Source organism: Betta splendens, chromosome 12, assembly GCF_900634795.4.
Source record: "Betta splendens chromosome 12, fBetSpl5.4, whole genome shotgun sequence".
NCBI classification, from domain to species: domain Eukaryota; kingdom Metazoa; phylum Chordata; class Actinopteri; order Anabantiformes; family Osphronemidae; genus Betta; species Betta splendens.
The window spans coordinates 9,459,770-9,478,117 of NC_040892.2; the positions used below are offsets into that span (position 1 = coordinate 9,459,770).

The following is an 18,348-nucleotide window of genomic DNA, read 5'->3' on the forward strand; positions in this document are numbered from 1 at the left end:
ACCTGTGGTGAATTTGGTGGTGACCGGATCGCTGCTGATGTCTCCATTCCTTGAGACCAGCGACACTGTGTACTCTGTATCTGGCTTTAGACCGTCAATGCTGTACTGCTTGTCTGGGGGGGAAATCTCTGCGCTGCTCTCGTCTGCGGGGTCAGAGGTGGGCCTGAAAAACATGGTGATTCTGTCCATAGGAACCACCGGCTGAGACCAGCTGATCAGAGCGGACGAGTCTGTCACATCCTTCACCTCCACCTGACGTGGGCCGTCGATCTCTGGGGCAGAAAATTAAGATCATGTCACTATTCACTTCAGAATATATCTGACAGGAAGGAATGACGTGATTCCTTTTCACTGATGTTATTTGTCTATTTTGGAGCAGTCCAAAAAGCATCATGGGGGGTAAAAGGGGTATAAAGGGTTTAATCAGTCATTTCTGGGAGCTGTGTCTAGCTTCCCGTTGCACAAATACATGACATCAGACACCCACGGTCTTGTAAACTAAATGGGTTTTCCATTGCACCAGGAAGACTGTTTGGCCTGGCCTGCCACACTGATTGCATAAGACGTAGGAAGCCCCGCACACTATAACGTATGGAGAAAAGGAATTCAGCTGCAGGGGAGGAAGACCTGGGGAAAAACTTGGTAAAAAAAGGAAAAAGCGACTATTACGTTGTCTAGGCCGGGATCCAACTTGATTGAGTTATTACCCTTTACCTGAGGGGAGCTAGCAGGGACTTTCCCGTTACTAAACATCACTGTGTGATATTATTGGGTTTATCGTTCCCTAACAAACCGCAGAGTTGGAAAATGACATAATCGCTCAATGGTCTTTATTCCAAACGTGTTCAAAAACTCACTAGTAGTGACTTTCTTGCTCAGCGGGGGTCCCCTGGTGCTGTTCTTTATGACGCTCACTGACACTTCATACTCCTGCCCTGGTCCAAGACCCAACTGGAGGAACTGGTTTTGGGAGGGCGGAAGTTTGCTCACAACTTTTCCATTTTCTTCTTTCTGCACCAACACACAAATGACAGCAAAACATCCTGTCAATGACATAAACACCACACTGCTAATGAGCAAAGTTGTAACAACCCTAACCCTTCCATTGGAAGCGCTGGGATTAAAAAAGTAGTTTATGTTGAGCATTTTGGCCTATGAAATCACCACAGCTACTACATCACATAGACAATTAGTAAAATGAGCACAAGGTCAGAAAAGTTCAGCATATTTAGTAAGAAATTACATGATATATAAGCTCTGCAGTGGCTACAACACTTTAAAAGGCCTCTGGCTTATCTGCTGGCACAGGAAATTCATTTTAAAGAGTTCCTGGATTCAAGGCAAAAAGATTTACCCCTACTTCTATCACACCCAGATGTGCTCCCGCTGCGTTTTCCCATATGTCAAAGCAATTTTAACAGCTAGCGCTGAAATAAATTCATGTTTTGCTGACACTTCCAATAAGCTGGCATACAGCTTATCACCCCTCACGTCTTCCCTGTCCGTTAATGAAGTTCCAGGCAAGCCTTCAAAGCAGACGAGCATACGGACCATGTTGCGGAAATAGATCTCCCAGCCATCAAAGGGGATGTCCAGCTGGTCCCAAATGACCTCCACTGACGTCTCCCTCACGGATTTGAATTTCAGACCTTCTGGATGTGGGAGCTCTGAAACAATGGGAACACAAATGATCATAATAATAAAAGCTTTCCCAGTGCAGAAATGACTGTTGGTTACCTGTGGCCACTCTGGCGCTGACAGGAATACTCCTCTTGTTGCTCAGGACAGCATAGACATTGATCATGTACTCTATGCCGGGTTCAAGCTCCTTGACAGTTGCAGAGGTTTTGTCCCCACCCACAGTGAACTCCTGGAGAAGACCCCCGGGTTTGGTGGGCGCATACGTCACCAGATACTCCGTCACCAGCATCTCGTTGTCCCAGGACAGATCCACCGTGTCAGTGGTGACCTCACCCACAGTAAGATCCTTTGGAGGAGACACTGGGGAAAATATTACAAGCATAAAAAAGAAAAGACACTTTGTGAAGGTGTAGCCTTGCATAATTTCTCATGCCTTCAATCAATAAAGTTTCCACCAAACAGAACTAATGCACCACAGCCAGATGTGGCTCTGGAGTTTACGAGGAGCTGCCAAAATTGTGAACAAAGTACAGACAACAGCAAAACGCAAACACTATAAACCCTGAAAACGTGTTTTATCATCAATGGAGAGTAAATTCTAAGAAAGCAGAAAATTACATCAGTGAATTCACTGTTATAGCAGATTGGAAGCCTTGTACCTTCTGAGCAGTCCTCCCCGATGTATCCCTCATCGCAGACACACTGGCCGTTCACACATTGGCCTTTGTCGTGGCAGCTGTTGAGGCAGCTCCGCTCTGCGCAGCTTTCCCCTTCGTAGCCAGCCTCACACCTGCACCGGCCGTTCACGCAGCGCCCCCTGCTGTTGCAGTTATCCGGACAGGCCAGAACCGAGCAGTCTTCCCCCGTGTAGCCTTCCCGACAGACGCACCTGCCGTCGACGCAGCGGCCCTGAGCCAGGCAGTCGTTGGGACAGGCCTTCTGGCCGCAGTCCTCCCCGGAGAAGCCCTCATCGCACACGCACTGCCCGTCCACGCAGCGGCCGCGGCCGCGGCACTCGTTCGGGCAGCTCAGCTTGCCGCAGTCCTCGCCGCTGAAGCCCGCGTGGCACACGCAGCGGCCGCTGACGCACTCCCCGCGGCCGTAGCAGCTTGAGGGGCAGGTCCTGACGCTGCAGTCCTCGCCGGCGAAGCCTTCCTCGCACACGCACTGGCCGTTCACGCAGCGGCCTCTGTGCAGGCAGCTGCTGGGACAGGAGAGCTCTGAGCAGTCGTCCCCCTGGAATCCCACGTCGCACGCGCACTGGCCGTTTATGCACTGGCCTCTGCTGTTGCAGTTGTTCAGACAGGCTAACTGGCTGCAGTCCTCGCCCTGGTAGCCCGTGTCACAGATGCACATGCCGTTGTAGCACGTGCCCCTGCCACTGCAGTCGTTGAGGCAGGTGAGCTGGGAGCAGTCCTCCCCCCTGTAGCCGGCAGTGCAAACACAGCGGCCGTCCACGCAGAAGCCGTTCCCCTGGCAGCTGTTGGGGCAGGTGCGCTCCCCACAGTCCTCCCCGGCGTATCCCTCCTCGCAGTGGCAGGTCCCGTTCACGCAGCGCCCGCGGTCGTAGCAGTCTTTGGGGCAGATGAGCTCAGAGCAGTCAAGGCCGGTCCAGGGCTCGTCGCACACGCAGTAGCCGTCGTCACAGCGGCCGCGGCCCCGGCAGTTGTTGAGGCACTTGGTCTGAGAGCAGTCCACGCCGAAGTAGCCGTCCGAACACACACAGGTGCCGCCCACACACCGGCCCTGTGGTCCACAGTCCACAGCGCAGGCCTCCAGAGAGCAGTCCGGTCCAGTGAAGCCCTCGAAGCAGTCGCACCGTCCCCCCACGCAGCGGCCGCGGCCCTGGCAGTTAGCGGGACACTCGGGCTCAGTGCAGTTGGGGCCCTTCCAGCCGGGCTCACATACACAGCCGCAGCTGTCAGCACTGTAGTTCCCATGACCACTGCAGTACAGTTTAGTCGCCACTTTACCTTCAAGAAAAAAATAGAAGTTAAAAATGTTCTTCAGTCTGGAACAAAGCATTAAAAAAAAGAAAAATCAAACATATAAATGCAAAACAGAAGGAAAATGATTAGTTTAAACTTAAAACGAGACAGTTAAAATGATTTAAAATGAAATAAAAGTGAAACATACAGTTAACGAATGAAATAAAATCCATCAAAAGGTAACACAATACACCTCCTACCTCCAAAGCACTAATGGACATAATAAATCTTTCTTGACAGAAATTAATGAGAAATAATTTAATAGGGCATCAGGCAGTAAAAGCATAAGGTTTATTTTGGCAGGTACTGGAGAAATCTTGTTATTCTACTGATCGTAATAAGTAAAAACTGTAATTTTAGTGATGCTTACCTGTGACCTGTGCACTGCAGCAGCCTCTGTCACTGCTGCATTGATCTCTCAATGCTGACACCTCCCCTTCAAGCAGCTCCAAGCGGCTAATCAGGTCTTTCAGGCCGGGGAGGTCGTCCGTACAACCGCAGGCCTGCCGAGGTATGTTGATACGGTGGGTGAAGACGATCTGGTTCTCCCTGTCCACAGTGTGCTCGGTGACTTGATGGCCTGATGCGGCGGGAGCATCTTTGGGATAGAGCTGCGTGCTTTTTGGAGCATCCAGATCTACCGAGCAGAGGGTGCTCGCGGGTACATTGATGTTATAGACATGGTTGAAGACCACAGGCTGGTCGGCGCTGTGCAGGGTGACGTTATGACCTTCGGGGGACGCCGCAGTCTGTCGTCGATGTCGAAGGAGTTTCCTCACGAGCCCAGCATCTGATGAGCCGAGCAGCGCAGTCAGGAAGAGGCAGCCTAGCAGGCCTTGTGCACCCATGCTAGACCTCAGGCGTGGACCTTGAACTAAAGGCTAATCCTGAAGAACGGTGTAGGAGCTGAAAAACAGAAGTATAATTCATGTGTCATTTAATGTTTATTGCAAAAGCACATCTGAATTGTACTTATTGTAATGCATTGAGTCTGTCATTCATTAAAGTTCACTCATTCACCTTTTCACATCATGAAGCCATTTCACCAGCCATTAGATCCAGCGGTTTGAAAAGAAGCCTCATTTACCGGCTACACACTGGGCTGAAGCATTTTTCAAGGTATTTGGCACCAGTGGCAGCATAAATCTGACCAACATGAACCCCATAGGCTGTGACATGTAATCAATACTAGACCCCTTATTCACCAGCTGAAGAGCTAATAAATTTACATTGACTGCACCTCTGGTTTGGGAAAAGCCTGATTGAAATGTCAATGGCCTTGGTAAAAATTTCAACAGGATCCCCCGGGTGTACAGTAACATGTGCAACTTACAAAACGGTTAGAAACATTATTCAAGGAAGAAAAGCAGACTGCCCTGGTCATTATGTCACATTTCCTTCATCTGCTGCTAAACAAAAAAGGTAAAAGAATTCACACTTGTGCTGGCACATCAGCCTCTTTCAGGGTTTGCAGACATATTTGACATGTCTCAGCTGTTATGCATGTTCTAGCACATTCAAGTCCAATTTGTGTGAGTCCGTGCATTCAGTACAGTGGTGTAGAATACTGTGGCTATACTATGGATGATCATAATCCATCACACATCCACAGCCCTCCTTCAAGTCCTCACATCCTTTACATGTCTTCCTATGTTTTCCTGGACACCAGGAACACTATCATTTGTGGGAGATGTTTTCTTCCTCAGCGTGGGAACATCTGCTAATGCAGTGATGAGTTTCCAAAGGGTCTGAGGAAGCATGGGACACAAAGAAACTAAAGCTGCATGGACCAGCTCCTACTAGACATTTTTAAAATCTAAAGATCATTAAAGTATGTTGTTTTTAACATTGCGGACTCGATCAGGCAGCCAATGCTGACCAGCTGGGATGTCCAGTATGTCCTCGGGTTCACATACATGTCTACTGCCAAGTCTGGTAAGGCTGAGAGTGAACTCATTTATCTACAGCATAATAGAGCAGCACAGCAGGCAGTGATGGAGAATCGGGCCTAGACTGATTGATTGGTAGCAGCTGACAGTGCCTGACCATGCAAATCAATGAAAAACAGCTTTCACGTGGGACGTGTTATTGAAGTGATGGGTATGAAAAGGCATGTGGTGCACCTGGAGACAGGTTCACATGACTCGTGGCATCTGGAAACTACGCACTGGGGCAACGCAGATACTGAGCTATCGTATTAGATGCTCGGCGAGACGTCAGTTATGAAGTCACGAGTACAGGAGCATTCATCAAGCAGCAATTCTCTTCAAGAGACACAAATAAAAAAAATAGCTTAAAAAGCTTCCAAGTCAAGGTCAAATCTAAACCCAACACTTTCTTGCTTGGATTCCACCACAGCATAACTGGCGTTTTCACAACATATCAGCGTTGAACCGATGAGTTTCTGTCTCATAAAAACAGCATTTGACAACATTTTACAGTAGCTGTGACACATTCATATCCAACTTGACATTAATCCCGGAGAGCCTGAAAACCAAACAAAAATAGAAGCTTTTTCGCCAGCCAGCCACCGGCAGAAGTGCAGAATGTAATCAAACTCAAGTTTGAGTCGCTGTGTTGAGGCGAAGTTCAGGAAAGTTTGCAATCCACAACTTGTAAATCACCAGCGTACTGCAGGAAACTTTCCATCTCTGGGATCCGTCACACAGGAAATATCAAGAATGTCTCTCTGCTTTCAAGTGACACTTCTCTCTCACTCCTCCATCACTTTAAGAGCTTGTTGAGTTTTAGTTCTAGTTTATCGACGTGGAGGTTTAGGATTAATGAGCGATGTGAGCCTGTGTTCCACATTATGTGATGGAGCAGGCAGGTTATAATCATTTTCCCTGTTAGTAATGTCAGATTCACATTCAGAGAAAATCAGTAAAACAAGTACAATTCGACCAACTATGACGTGTGTGCTTTCTAGTGTTGAAGAACATCTGGTCCACTATGATGAAGGATGTTCACCCTCTAAACCAAACCTTTAACTCTTCAGGGTTGAAGAGCGGGTATGAAACAGGAAACCTCTCATCAATGCTCTTTTATTTCCTTTATTGCCTTCACCCTACTGTCTGGCCTCTGACCCGGCTTTTTTGTCTTTACATTTTAAGCTGCACCTTATAAACCTAAGCTCGGGTTTCATGGCTTCTTGTACATCTGGATAGTGACAGTATAGCTGGTGTAGTAAAATAGCATATGTTTTTGATTTCCCTCCAGAAAACTGACAAATGAATGATAATAATTTGTTGTGGGATAATTAAAAAAAATAAAGCAATATGTCTGCAGAGAGGTTTTCAATACCATGTATGTTATTTATCCTAATTTAATCTGTCATACAGATCAAAGTATGTCCAATACACTGCCAAGCTATAAATAACAATAATTTCAAGCTTAGTTATTTAAACTTCTCTGCAACTTTACTAAAAGGGGAAAAGTCTCCTGCACATTTATACACATCACATGCTGACCTGAAATTCAAATACAGGGACAAAGTTAAACATTTAAATAAATTCAAAAGCTTTAGAGGGAGACACGTTTGTGCTTTCCATAACTGTTTAAGCCCTGTTTATATAAAGATGATTTCATGCAAGCACTCAGCTACTGCTCATTCACAGACATTTAAAATTTAAACAAATTGAGACCAGCAATAGTATTTAAAGAAAAAAAAAAACTGCAGATCAAAAGAAAAGGGGTTGACTGAGGACAAACCGTTTGACGATGGGGACATGGGAAGACGATTTGGAGAAAACTGAAATAAATATAACCTTTTCACTAAGCTATAATCCAGAATAGGTCTAGCTTCAGCTCTCTTCCCCCACGTTGGCAGCGGGAAGGGAACTTTTCCGCAAGGAAAAGAGAAACTGAGAATGTTGGCCCCGGACTGACGACATCTGTTTTGCCTAGTCAATGAAAAGAAACGGCACCAGGGTACTGGTGCCGGGTCCAGACAATGGCTCAGTTGCTTCTACCTTCAATAAGCCTCAAGGTTTGATTCCTCCGTCTCCTCTTTATGTGAGTGAGCTCACAGAGATCATCAGACTCAGAGCGTTGACATAAAAAAATGGTTTAAATCATCCACGGTCATGAGAATAACACAAGCGCTGCACGTCTGGATTCTTCAGGCAGGCGTGAACATTCACCCAGCACACCTGCCTGCTTGTCCAACTGTGACGTTTAAGCATTTTGGTTTTCAGTGAACGACAAATTTTAAGGTCCGATTCGTTTGGTGTAGGAGCAGCTGGAAACCATCTCCAAAACGTGAGTCACCGGAACCGTTACTGCAGCAGAGAGGAATTACAACACCTCATTAAGAACATTTCTCACTTCTGCATGGTAGATCCTCAATAATACACCTGAGCTTTATACTATCCCCTGGTGGCCTGGACAGGATGCAGACCTTTGATTTTTACTGCCACTATGTGGTCTCTCTGCAGTGAAGTATTTTAATAATTGATTTGTTTCCACAGGGCTTAGATTTAAAACTATTAGGAGACTTTTAAGGCTTGTGACTTGATTCGCTGCACAGGCACTTTTCAAATTTCAAATAATGGCATCACTATACAAGTACATATTCTATAAATATGCTGTGGTAATTATGACCAAACACAAAGACAGATATACTGTAGGACTACTGGACAAAAAACCCAATATAAAGCCCTCACTACAATTACGCCTCTGTCTCTGAGACCCTGTTTTACATAAAATGCAGAGGCGTGTGATGCTGAGTTGTGATCCACCCCTTGCTCTTTGTGTAGAGGTCACACAATGGGAAAAAGTGTAGGACGAGCCCTGGGGAAGGTCCCGCTTCTAAACCAGCTGCGCATCTGTCAGGGACTAAGACTCGCTTCCCACTTTGTTGTGCAGACACATCACAAGACACTGAGAGTAGCAGAGAGGGTGCAATAAAAAAATACAGAAAGCCGAAATATGGAGCTGTATATAGGACAAGATGTGTAGTTTAGATAAGAGTAGAAAAAATGTGAGTAGAGGGAAAAAATCTGTACAGTAGAACAAATGAATGAGATTTATCTTCATCTTCTATTTGTTTTTGCTGAATTTGAGATGGAACTGGTGACTCAAACCCAAAACACAGTAAGATAAAACACTAGATGAAACCACTGATTGCAATTATTGAGCGTTAACGCACTGAACAGGATTTTTGCTCCATTCCTAAATTGGCAATTTCAGCAGCATCACCCACTTTTCCCCTGATTTAATCTCAGTGATGAAAAATGACAAAAAATAAAAGCTGAGAACCTGCATCGCTCGAGGAAACGTGATGAATCCTCACGCTAGACAAACCCAGACAGTAGTCTGGCCCCACGCTCTCACACAGATGGTCAGTTTTTATTTTTAGTTTACCGATTATACAACCTGACAAAAACTGTAGGAATCCCTTTTTGGCTGGAGCATGCTGGCTACTTGCCCTTCTCTATCAAGGCATCAAACGTGGATAACTCTTCCACATGTTTGCTCCTTCTGCAGCCAATCATCACCTCTGAGTTACTACAGCATGCATCTCTGCCTTCTGGTGTAGTGATAACCTGCGCTAGACAGAAACTAATGCTAACATCTTTATTTTTAAACCAATTAAAATGTGGAAGAATGAAAAAAGACTGAAGAATATGGAAAAGCAGGAACATTTCTATTAAGCAAATGCACAGATCTTCTTACCTGTAGCAGTATAGTGTCCTTTTATCACAAGCCCCTGCAGGTACTGTAGGATGATGTTCTCCTCGGAGCTGTCACACATTCAGAGAAGCCGAGATAATGATGCTTTGGTCTTTTTTGTCACCGTTCTGTGTGGCAGTTACTCCACCAAGGTGGCAGCTCTGTCAGTTCTTCCCTCAGCTCCGGCTAGAGTTCAGCCCCTTTACTGACAGAGAGAGTGTGAAGGGGGGGAGAGAGAGTCAGAGAGTGGGAGTAAATGTCTTTTAAAGTGAGGAGTGTTAGGTCAGACCCCAATCGCTTTAAACTCCAGCCCTTAAACAGTCGTCATTCTCCCTCCCTCCCAACCTCCCGCTCTCTCTCTACTCTCCCTCCACTATAACTAATGGATGCAGAGCCCGGCTGCTGCCTTTAAATGAGATGCCAGTGTGACTGGGAGTCATGACAGAGTGAGCAGTGCTTGTGGCTGTGCAGGAAAATTAGAGGAAGGACAGGGAATGAGAGCAGGGGGAGTCAGGCTGTAGACGGCAGCCAGACGCTTCCTTGTTAACTTTGCAATGATGATTTTGTCCTGCGTGATTAAGGCTGAAGAAATTAAGCTTAATCTTTACTGTATGCATTCTACTCACATTCGGTCACACATGAGGAAATCCTCACTTAGTCATGCACTAGTCCTTCTTTCCATACTTCACACTAATCATTCAGCTCTTGAAGACAATAATTTCATGTTTATTTATTACCTGAATAAATCTGTAGCACATTAACAACTGAGTCATCCAGTGTACAGTGCATTTTAATTTCCTAAAGGAAACGTTTCCTTGCTCAGACAGCTCTTTTTTCTAATGCAGACACGGTTACATTTTCATATATTTGATCCTCAAATATGGCAGATGGCAGCAGGAAACAGACACATACTTAATTTCTGGGGTCCAGCCACCTAAGATTAAAATGAGAGCAAGCTGTTGCAAGGTAATATGTCATACCTGTTACAGTCACTCCTAAACCTGCGATGTAAAGTTTGACTGAGCAAAGAATGCAAGCATAGGGCAGACGTCGCTAACGGTTTAATCTTAATGTGATTAAATGAGGATCAGGCAAGTATCAGCTTAAATCTTAGTGAGTCTGAGAGCAAAGGAAGGTTTTATGTTGTCGCAAATAGAAAGCATAAAGACAACATTAACTAGGTATGTATTGCAGATTACTCAATTAGCATTTGTGTAATTCCTAATAGAGTAGGTCATTTGATGTAAATAATAAAATATAAATGGCGGATGCACCAATAAGCAGACTGATGTACTTACTTACACGTAATTCATTGAGTCACAACAATAAATATGTTAGTGGTCCCTAAATGCTAACATGCTAACATGTAGCACTTCTTGTTGCTGGGTAAAAAGTTAAGGCACTGGCAAAGGGATCGCTGTATAATTCGCCCTGGTGGAGACACTGAATGTCTTTACACAATTTCACTGGGATCATTCAAACAGCTGTTGAGACGTTTCATTCAAAACCACAACAGTTACAGTAAATTGCTTGTGGCACCAGAGGAAAAGCTATGGCATAACCAAAGTCATTAGGATTCATCCTCTGGTGACCATGAAGGACAGACTTCCTGGGAAACCATCCAGTTAATGCTGGGATATATCAGCCTGGTTGTGGATCAATGAACAGACCTAATTTCCCTTCTTGCTGGGTCTGTACTTAGAGGAAAGAAAAGGAAAATTAAGGCAAATCATGATATATATATATATATATCTATATCTATATATCTATATATCTATATATATATCTATATATATCTATATCTATATATATCTATATATCTATATATATCTATATATCTATAGAGATAGCGAGCTAGCGAGAGCAGAGCGAGAGCGAGCGAGAGAGGAGAGAGAGAGAGAGCGAGAGAGCGAGAGAGAGAGCGCGAGAGAGCGAGAGAGAGAGCGCGAGAGAGCGAGAGAGAGAGCGAGAGAGAGAGCGAGAGAGAGAGCGAGAGAGAGAGCGAGAGAGCGAGAGAAGCGAGAGAGGAGCGAGAGAGAGAGCGAGAGAGAGCGAGAGAGAGAGCGCGAGAGAGAGCGAGAGAGAGAGCGAGAGAGAGAGAGCGAGAGAGAGAGAGCGAGAGGAGAGAGAGAGCGAGAGAGAGAGAGCGAGAGCGAGAGAGAGAGCGAGAGAGGAGCGAGGAGAGAGCGAGAGAGAGCGAGAGAGAGGAGAGAGAGCGAGAGCGAGAGCGAGAGCGAGAGAAGCGAGAGAGAGCGAGAGCAGAGAGAGCGAAGAGCGAGAGAGAGAGAGAGAGCGAAGAGAGAGAGAGCGAGAGAGCGAGAGAGCGAGAGCGAGAGAGCGAGAGCGCGAGCGAGAGAGAGAGCGAGCTAGAGAAGCGAGAGAGCGATGAGAGCGAGATCTGATATGCGTATCAGATATCTATATATCTATCTATATCTATCTATATATCTATATATCTATATATCTATATATCTATATATCTATATATCTATATCTATATCTATATATATATATATATATAAAATAAGTCTCTGATACAAGGCCCAAGCCCATTACTGTGTAATACTATTAAATTAAATAAATACAGTAAGTTAAAGTCAATCATAAGAAAACATTACACACAATTAAATAACTTGTTTATTCCCCAAAATACTTACTCAGAATAAATAAAATCTAAATGTTTTAATGGAGTTGCATACATTTCTTCCTTTTTAATGCACTATGATTGAGGCAGGTAAGGTCGCAAAACACAGCTCTTGTACTTGAGATCTTGTAATGCTAAACAGGACACACATGTGAGTTTAAGTACATGGTCAGCGGGTCCTGCTCACCCAAGGACGATAAACTATAAACTCTGTCACCGTTCATCAATCAAACATTCTCCTCAGCTTCAGAAGACCCCAGGGATCTGGTCTGAATGTGGGTCTTTAAGAATGAGGAAATGTTTGTGAGGCCATATAAATGGGTCGCACTGTGGCCCCTTTAATTTAAGACACTCACAACACAGACCAGGTGCTTCACGGCTTTTTGCCACTGAAACCATTAAAACCATGTCTGCTTCTAAACAAAAGGAAAGCGGCAGCCATACAAACAGCTCGGTGAGAGACCGACCCAGACCTTTCATCTCTATATATGACATTTAAGACTGTGTCAAATATAAAATGCAGTACAAGTAATACACAAAAAAATATACAACTAATAAACCTTTTTCCTCGGTTTTCTAACAGTGAAGGGATCTGAGGGCATTTCACTGTAGTGAAATAAAATCTAGCTTCAAGGGCTCGCTTTGAAAATATGCCTGAGTCTAAACATTTGTTGGTGGTTTATACAACTTTCCTGGAAATCATGTCTAATTCATCCAGCCCTTACAGTGGTGCCGACATGTTAATTGGTTCACATCACTCTAATCTGAACAGACTGAAAGTGTCCTTAGGTTTGACCTGCCCTGCCAGGGCTGTAATCATGGAGCTGAATGACCGTGGTTAGTTCAGGGCCACCATGCAGAATCTCTACCAAGAGGTCAGTAAACACAACAATACAAAACAGTGGTTCCTATTTTACGCATACACACTGTATATAATAGCTTGAGGAATGTAAAAATACAAAGAGGACTCTTGTAGAAGACAGAGCCTACATTGAACTATTTACATGATTACGAGCATAATGTTTAATTATGAAGCTGTAGAATTGCTGGGAGTTGGTTTAGAGTCTACTATTTCATCTCTTTAACTTAAAGAGGGCAAAACTGCAAGGAAGAAAAAGGAAACACCCTGTATAAATACAAAGTTGCTCTCCTCTAATGTTTTCAAGAGTGCAAAACAGAAGCTGTCTTAAATTCATCCTGTCCTACTCGTCCTGTTATCAAGCAAAAAGTACACGTACAAGAATTATGCAAACCACTTCTAAAATCATTTGCCTCCCTGCTTCAAACCTCACGCGTGACACTTTGCAAAGAGCTAAAGCTGCACAGACGTTGTGCGACTTCCGAATCTCATGTGTTTACTTACACTACACACTTAGACACAACTTCCGACTTTGCTCGCGCCGTATGGGTCGGCCCATCTGCCACCACGAGGACTTCACAGCGAGCATCAGCACAGAGCCCATGGTGGGATTTGTTCAGTGACTGAACTAGATGGTCGCACAGTTTGTAGGCGTTGACGGAAAAGAGAAATACGACTTTAATTTTCCCTTTTTAAAAGGAAGGAAGGCTGAACTGGAAACTGTGAATCTGACACATCAGAACTGCTCATCCAGCAGCAAGATCATTAACAGTTTAGGTCATTATTGGGTGATGGAACAAAGCTCACATTCACATTCAAATGACAACCAATCACGCTGAAAACTAGACTAGACTTCCAAAATCACTCGGGCACGACCAAATCTAAATCCAGCTAAATCCATACAGTGCCCCGCGAAATCACACTGATGAGACAGAGAATCCAGTCAGAACAGCTGCAGCACTAAAATGCTTCTCTGGCTACTAGGCCCAACATACAGTATACAAGTAGGTGAATAATGAGGACATCAAATATGGAATTAGATGTGTGACAATAAATAATGGCCTTATATCAACAATACAAAACACCAATAATCACTCAGGTTCAAATTAATATTGCATAAGTGCTACAGTAGATGTAATAAAGCAAGTTTTGATCAGCCATGAGAGGAAATATTGTCTGTACAAATACACCCATGGTGGTTAGAGATACTTTGAGTTATGTAACACACAAAAATAACAAAAAAACATTGGCAACAGTGTGACCAACAAAGCCTTTCCCAAATCATGACGCGTTTTTACTTCATGGTGGCAAAGACACATTCAGTGGTTGGAAAACAATCAGAGAATTAAACTTCACATCTCACAAGGAGGAGGGGAATCATTTACATACATTAATTCCAGTTGTTGACAATTTAAAAGACAGCACCAACATATCCAGTTGAAGTTCTAGTCCAAACTGTGTATAACTGTTTCTCTAGACTGTGAGATTGTGAGGGTTTTCCAGTGGGGGTCGCTAGATTTATTATCAACAAATTGTCAGTAATTCCTAAACACAGCAACACGGAGAAGATGCTTGTTCGATGATCGCATCAATTTTAATGACCTTTATAAATCTTGCAAACTCATGACACAATGTATATCTGCCAACAACTTGTTTCATGATCACTGTGGGACGGCAAATGCAGATGGAAGCTATCTCTAATAGAGAAGACGAGTTGTGTAAGATGAAACGATGACAACATGCTATCGTCCCAATACATGAGAGAGTGATCTGTCAAATCACAAAATGTTGGTATCTACCGACAGTTCTGGCTGAGAAAACACTCATAACCACAGAGGAGCAGCAGCATTGTGTTCTTCAATCTCTCTCTGCTCAGCTACAAGCCACATGCAGACAGTGAGCAGTCCACACTTGTCATAGCTCACACAAACATGAACTAATATGGCACTGAGCGCAACACAACTGCCTCTTGGGTCGCTCCAGAGGCTTGCCAGCGCATCTGCACAAAAAGTCTGATTGCAGTTACCACAGCAGCTTCAGCTCAAACTACAAGCTAGACTGAGAACGCTAAACCAATTGCTTCCTCTTGTTTTCCCAGCGTGGTCGCACTAATGAGCTTGTGCTCTATAGAGATTAAAGTCTCTGTGTGTCAGGCATTAGTGTGCGGATTACAGCGAAACTGCTGAATGATCCGTACTGAATACGACAGCTGTGTTTGGCTACTGTATGTTGAGCTGAAGCTTATTCAACCACAGGGTCACGCATAAATAAGATCAATCATTCAACACAGAGCAATGCAAAGCCGCGTTCGCAGTTTACTGAACGTGCTCGGATCTATATTGATCTCTTAAACTGTTAGTGATGCTACACAAAAATTGCAGAGATCATCAATGTTGGCTGTCTATCAAACTGCTTCACTTCAGTCTATAATCTATAACCTACAACTAATTTTCTGGACACGAGGAAAACACTGCCTCATGATTAAAAGACGAAAAGGGAAGTTAATACAGTTCATTTCCAAGTTGAATGGCCTTATAGGAGCTGCCAATTAAAATAGACAAAGAAACACAAAGGACACACTGACTACATTTGTGGTCTTTTATACTCTCACACACTCCAGTGACCTCAGTGTTGCAGAGATGTTCAGAGGTTATTAATCACACAATTTCCCAAAAGCACATATCTGCCTCATTGACAATTTTATAATAAACCCCTTTCCCCAAACTGCATTGCTACAGTTCCCTTTATTATGAATATCCTTAAAATTTTACCACAAGTGGTGACGAGTACACAGCAGTTTGTCCTTGATGTAACTATGCCGACAATCACAAGTCTAGACTGTGGCACTCACTGTATGTGCTCAGTACTGTTACTGTGACAATAACACTGCTTGCCAGCTGCATTTTCCCCTCAACAAATCTTCACAGCCGCGGCAATAAAAAGCAATAATCATGACACCAAAATACTTCAGCGAAGTCCCAAAGGACAGAAATGCACCAGAATGAAGGCGTGAATGTGTCAAGTCAGATATCATGTCGAACACTTGCATATGCCACGGGCTCTATTGTTGTTTACATCATGGCATTAGACTGTAATCCTCTCTCGGGTGTTGATGACATTCATGCCAACTGCAATCCTGCAAAGTCTCCGAGTTGTGTTTGGAATATTTCGATGACACGAGGGAGCATCGACCTTTAAATAGCAGTCGGTTGGAGGGTGAATGGACAATGTCAGCAAATGGCAGGAGAAGGCAGAGGTAGTGGACTGATGAACCCTCCAGCCACAAAAATCGGTGGTCAGACAAAGATCACAGCCACTGCGTTCCTGGAAGCTCTCAGGTTATAGCGTCTATTAGTCTGCGCCTGTATTTTGAAGGTCTACAGAGACCTTCTTGGACTTCATGAACCCATATTTGTTCAATCAAGTTCCAGACTCATCTCAACAATAACCAGACCCACCTGACCTTCTTTTATGCCACTACTGCAAAGGCTCTGAATGCCTTTGTAAATAGGTTTAGAATTTTTAAATATATAAAAATGTCAGGAAATGTGTTTTTAGTTTAAGACTGTGGGATGTTGCATGTGGACTCCGCCAGCCAGGTCATAAACTCGCCTTTTTAAAAGAAAAAACTATGAAGGAGAAATAAAATTGACAAATATTCACAGGTATGTTTTATTTACGCACCTCTGCACATCAAACATGTTCTCTCTGACACCTGAAATTTGTCTCGCTTAAGTTCTAACACTGCTAGTCGCGGCTGAGCTGACCGTACTCCAGGGCCGTCCCCCAGGTTTCCAGGCCGAGCTCATTCCATCCCGCTGACATTTCCCCATTGTGGGAGATGGCTGGTCTTCACAGAGGCTGCTCAGTCTGGCCTTAGTTAGCAGCTACTCAGCGCTTTCAAGCCCACAGCTGCAGGAGCGCTTGGAAAAAGTGTGGGAGCATGAAGTAATTGTTCTCGCTACTGTGACGTCTTGCGCCATGAGGTTGTCTGTCTTTTGAGAAAAGAGACTTGAGGTAGGCCTTGAGAATATATTCAAAGACTAAGACCTGTCTGGCTTAGTTACACCCTTCTTTAAGACTAACTATTGTTTATGTGATGCTACTGGAGGAGTAAGGATTATTGATCCTATTAAGACTAAAAACGCCTTGTAGCATAAATACCGGCCCCACTCTCAATGGGAAACAGACAGAGACAAATAATTTCCTCTGAAGCCGTGTCCTGCTGACGGATGTGCAGGAGACCTGGCCAACCATTAATAACCGTTAACTCTGCGTCTGCTGCATCAAGGACATGAAGTGTAGAACCAGCCTAAAATAAATACAACTTGCAGATACAGGATCTTTCAAGCTAGCTGTCAGGAACCAAGTGGGGCAGCAGAGCACACCATTTTTCTACACAGTTGAAAGGAAGGACAAAAATGTCAGCAACTGATCATGAACTGTGGGAGAACCTTTTATGTTTGGGGGAGAGACAGTGGGATCACATAAATAACATGTTCTGAGGGATCAGAAGAAAATGATGTGTGGTTAACAATGGAAGCTGAACCTCTACAATGTGGCAAACATTAGATCGATGACACTATGCAATGTCCCATTTAACATACTGTACACAATGGTCAAACAGGGCACAAGAACCATATCCCACTGATTAACCATAGAACTGCTGCACCTCCACAAATAACAGTATAAAACCTTCTTTCTGTAGGACACTCATGAAACCTTCTTACACCCAGTAAGGAAATTAAAAACAAAAAAATATTCAACTTTCCTTGCTACTTAACCAAGCTGGACAGTGGAAACTACTGGTAGATGTTGCTCAGTGTAAGCAATACTAAATTGTACATACAAAGCTTTACCTTTATATTTAAGAAGCACTTCGAAGCATGGAGTCAACATGTTGAAGCTGCTACAGACAAATTAATACTGTCCAATATGAACAAAGACGACAAAGCCACAACATGAGAAAATGTCAAAATCTCAGATGAATGATAAAATCTAATTAGCAAATGCTCACAGTGTGAGCAACCTAATATTCACTGGTGGAAGCAAAGCAGCAGAAACGTGAAGAAAGGAAAACCAGGTGCCAACCCACAGAAGGTATTCCCCTCCAAACTGTTTGCAGCTGTCCTGTAACACTTGGACAAGTTTTGTGTGTCAGCATCAAGAAACGATTATCACACAGTGTACAATTTATTACTATTATAACCTTCTAAGCAATTACACTGTAAATCTAAACAGCAGACAAGAAAAACATATTATTGCTTTAACAGATTTACAAAGTCACTGTTGGTGTGTCTGTTCCAGCAGGATGTTGTCACCATAAGTGAGAAATATGAGTTCAAATAAAGCAGCTCCAGCTTCAGAGGAATAGTGACAATTCAGCTCAAGCTCTGAAGATGAGTTTATCGAGAAGCAGCTGCTTTGTGATCTAAAGTACACTGCCGGGAAGAGGAGAGGTGATGTCATGCTTGTCAGGCTACTGGCCACGTTAGTTCGGGGCAAACTACTGGATAAACATGTCAATGTGCAGTTAAACATCG

At 43.9% G+C, this 18,348-nt stretch overlaps 1 protein-coding gene across 8 annotated transcripts in view; it reads right to left on the reverse strand.

Annotated features, from left to right (window-relative positions):
* Positions 1–18,348, reverse strand: part of tnca (tenascin Ca) — a 39,118-nt gene that overhangs the window by 12,229 nt on the left and 8,541 nt on the right. For 7 of the 8 annotated variants that reach the window (XM_055513228.1, XM_029168387.3, XM_055513227.1 and 4 more), the window contains exons 4-10: positions 9,306–9,507; positions 4,000–4,535; positions 2,301–3,614; positions 1,738–2,001; positions 1,552–1,667; positions 858–1,011; positions 3–272 (exon numbers count right to left, since the gene is read on the reverse strand). In XM_055513228.1, coding sequence (XP_055369203.1) covers positions 3–272; positions 858–1,011; positions 1,552–1,667; positions 1,738–2,001; positions 2,301–3,614; positions 4,000–4,477 — 2,596 coding nt within the window. In that variant the 5' untranslated portion in view covers positions 4,478–4,535; positions 9,306–9,507. The remainder of the gene's footprint in view (positions 1–2; positions 273–857; positions 1,012–1,551; positions 1,668–1,737; positions 2,002–2,300; positions 3,615–3,999; positions 4,536–9,305; positions 9,508–18,348) is intronic. The other variant, XM_029168388.3, reaches the window with a different exon arrangement.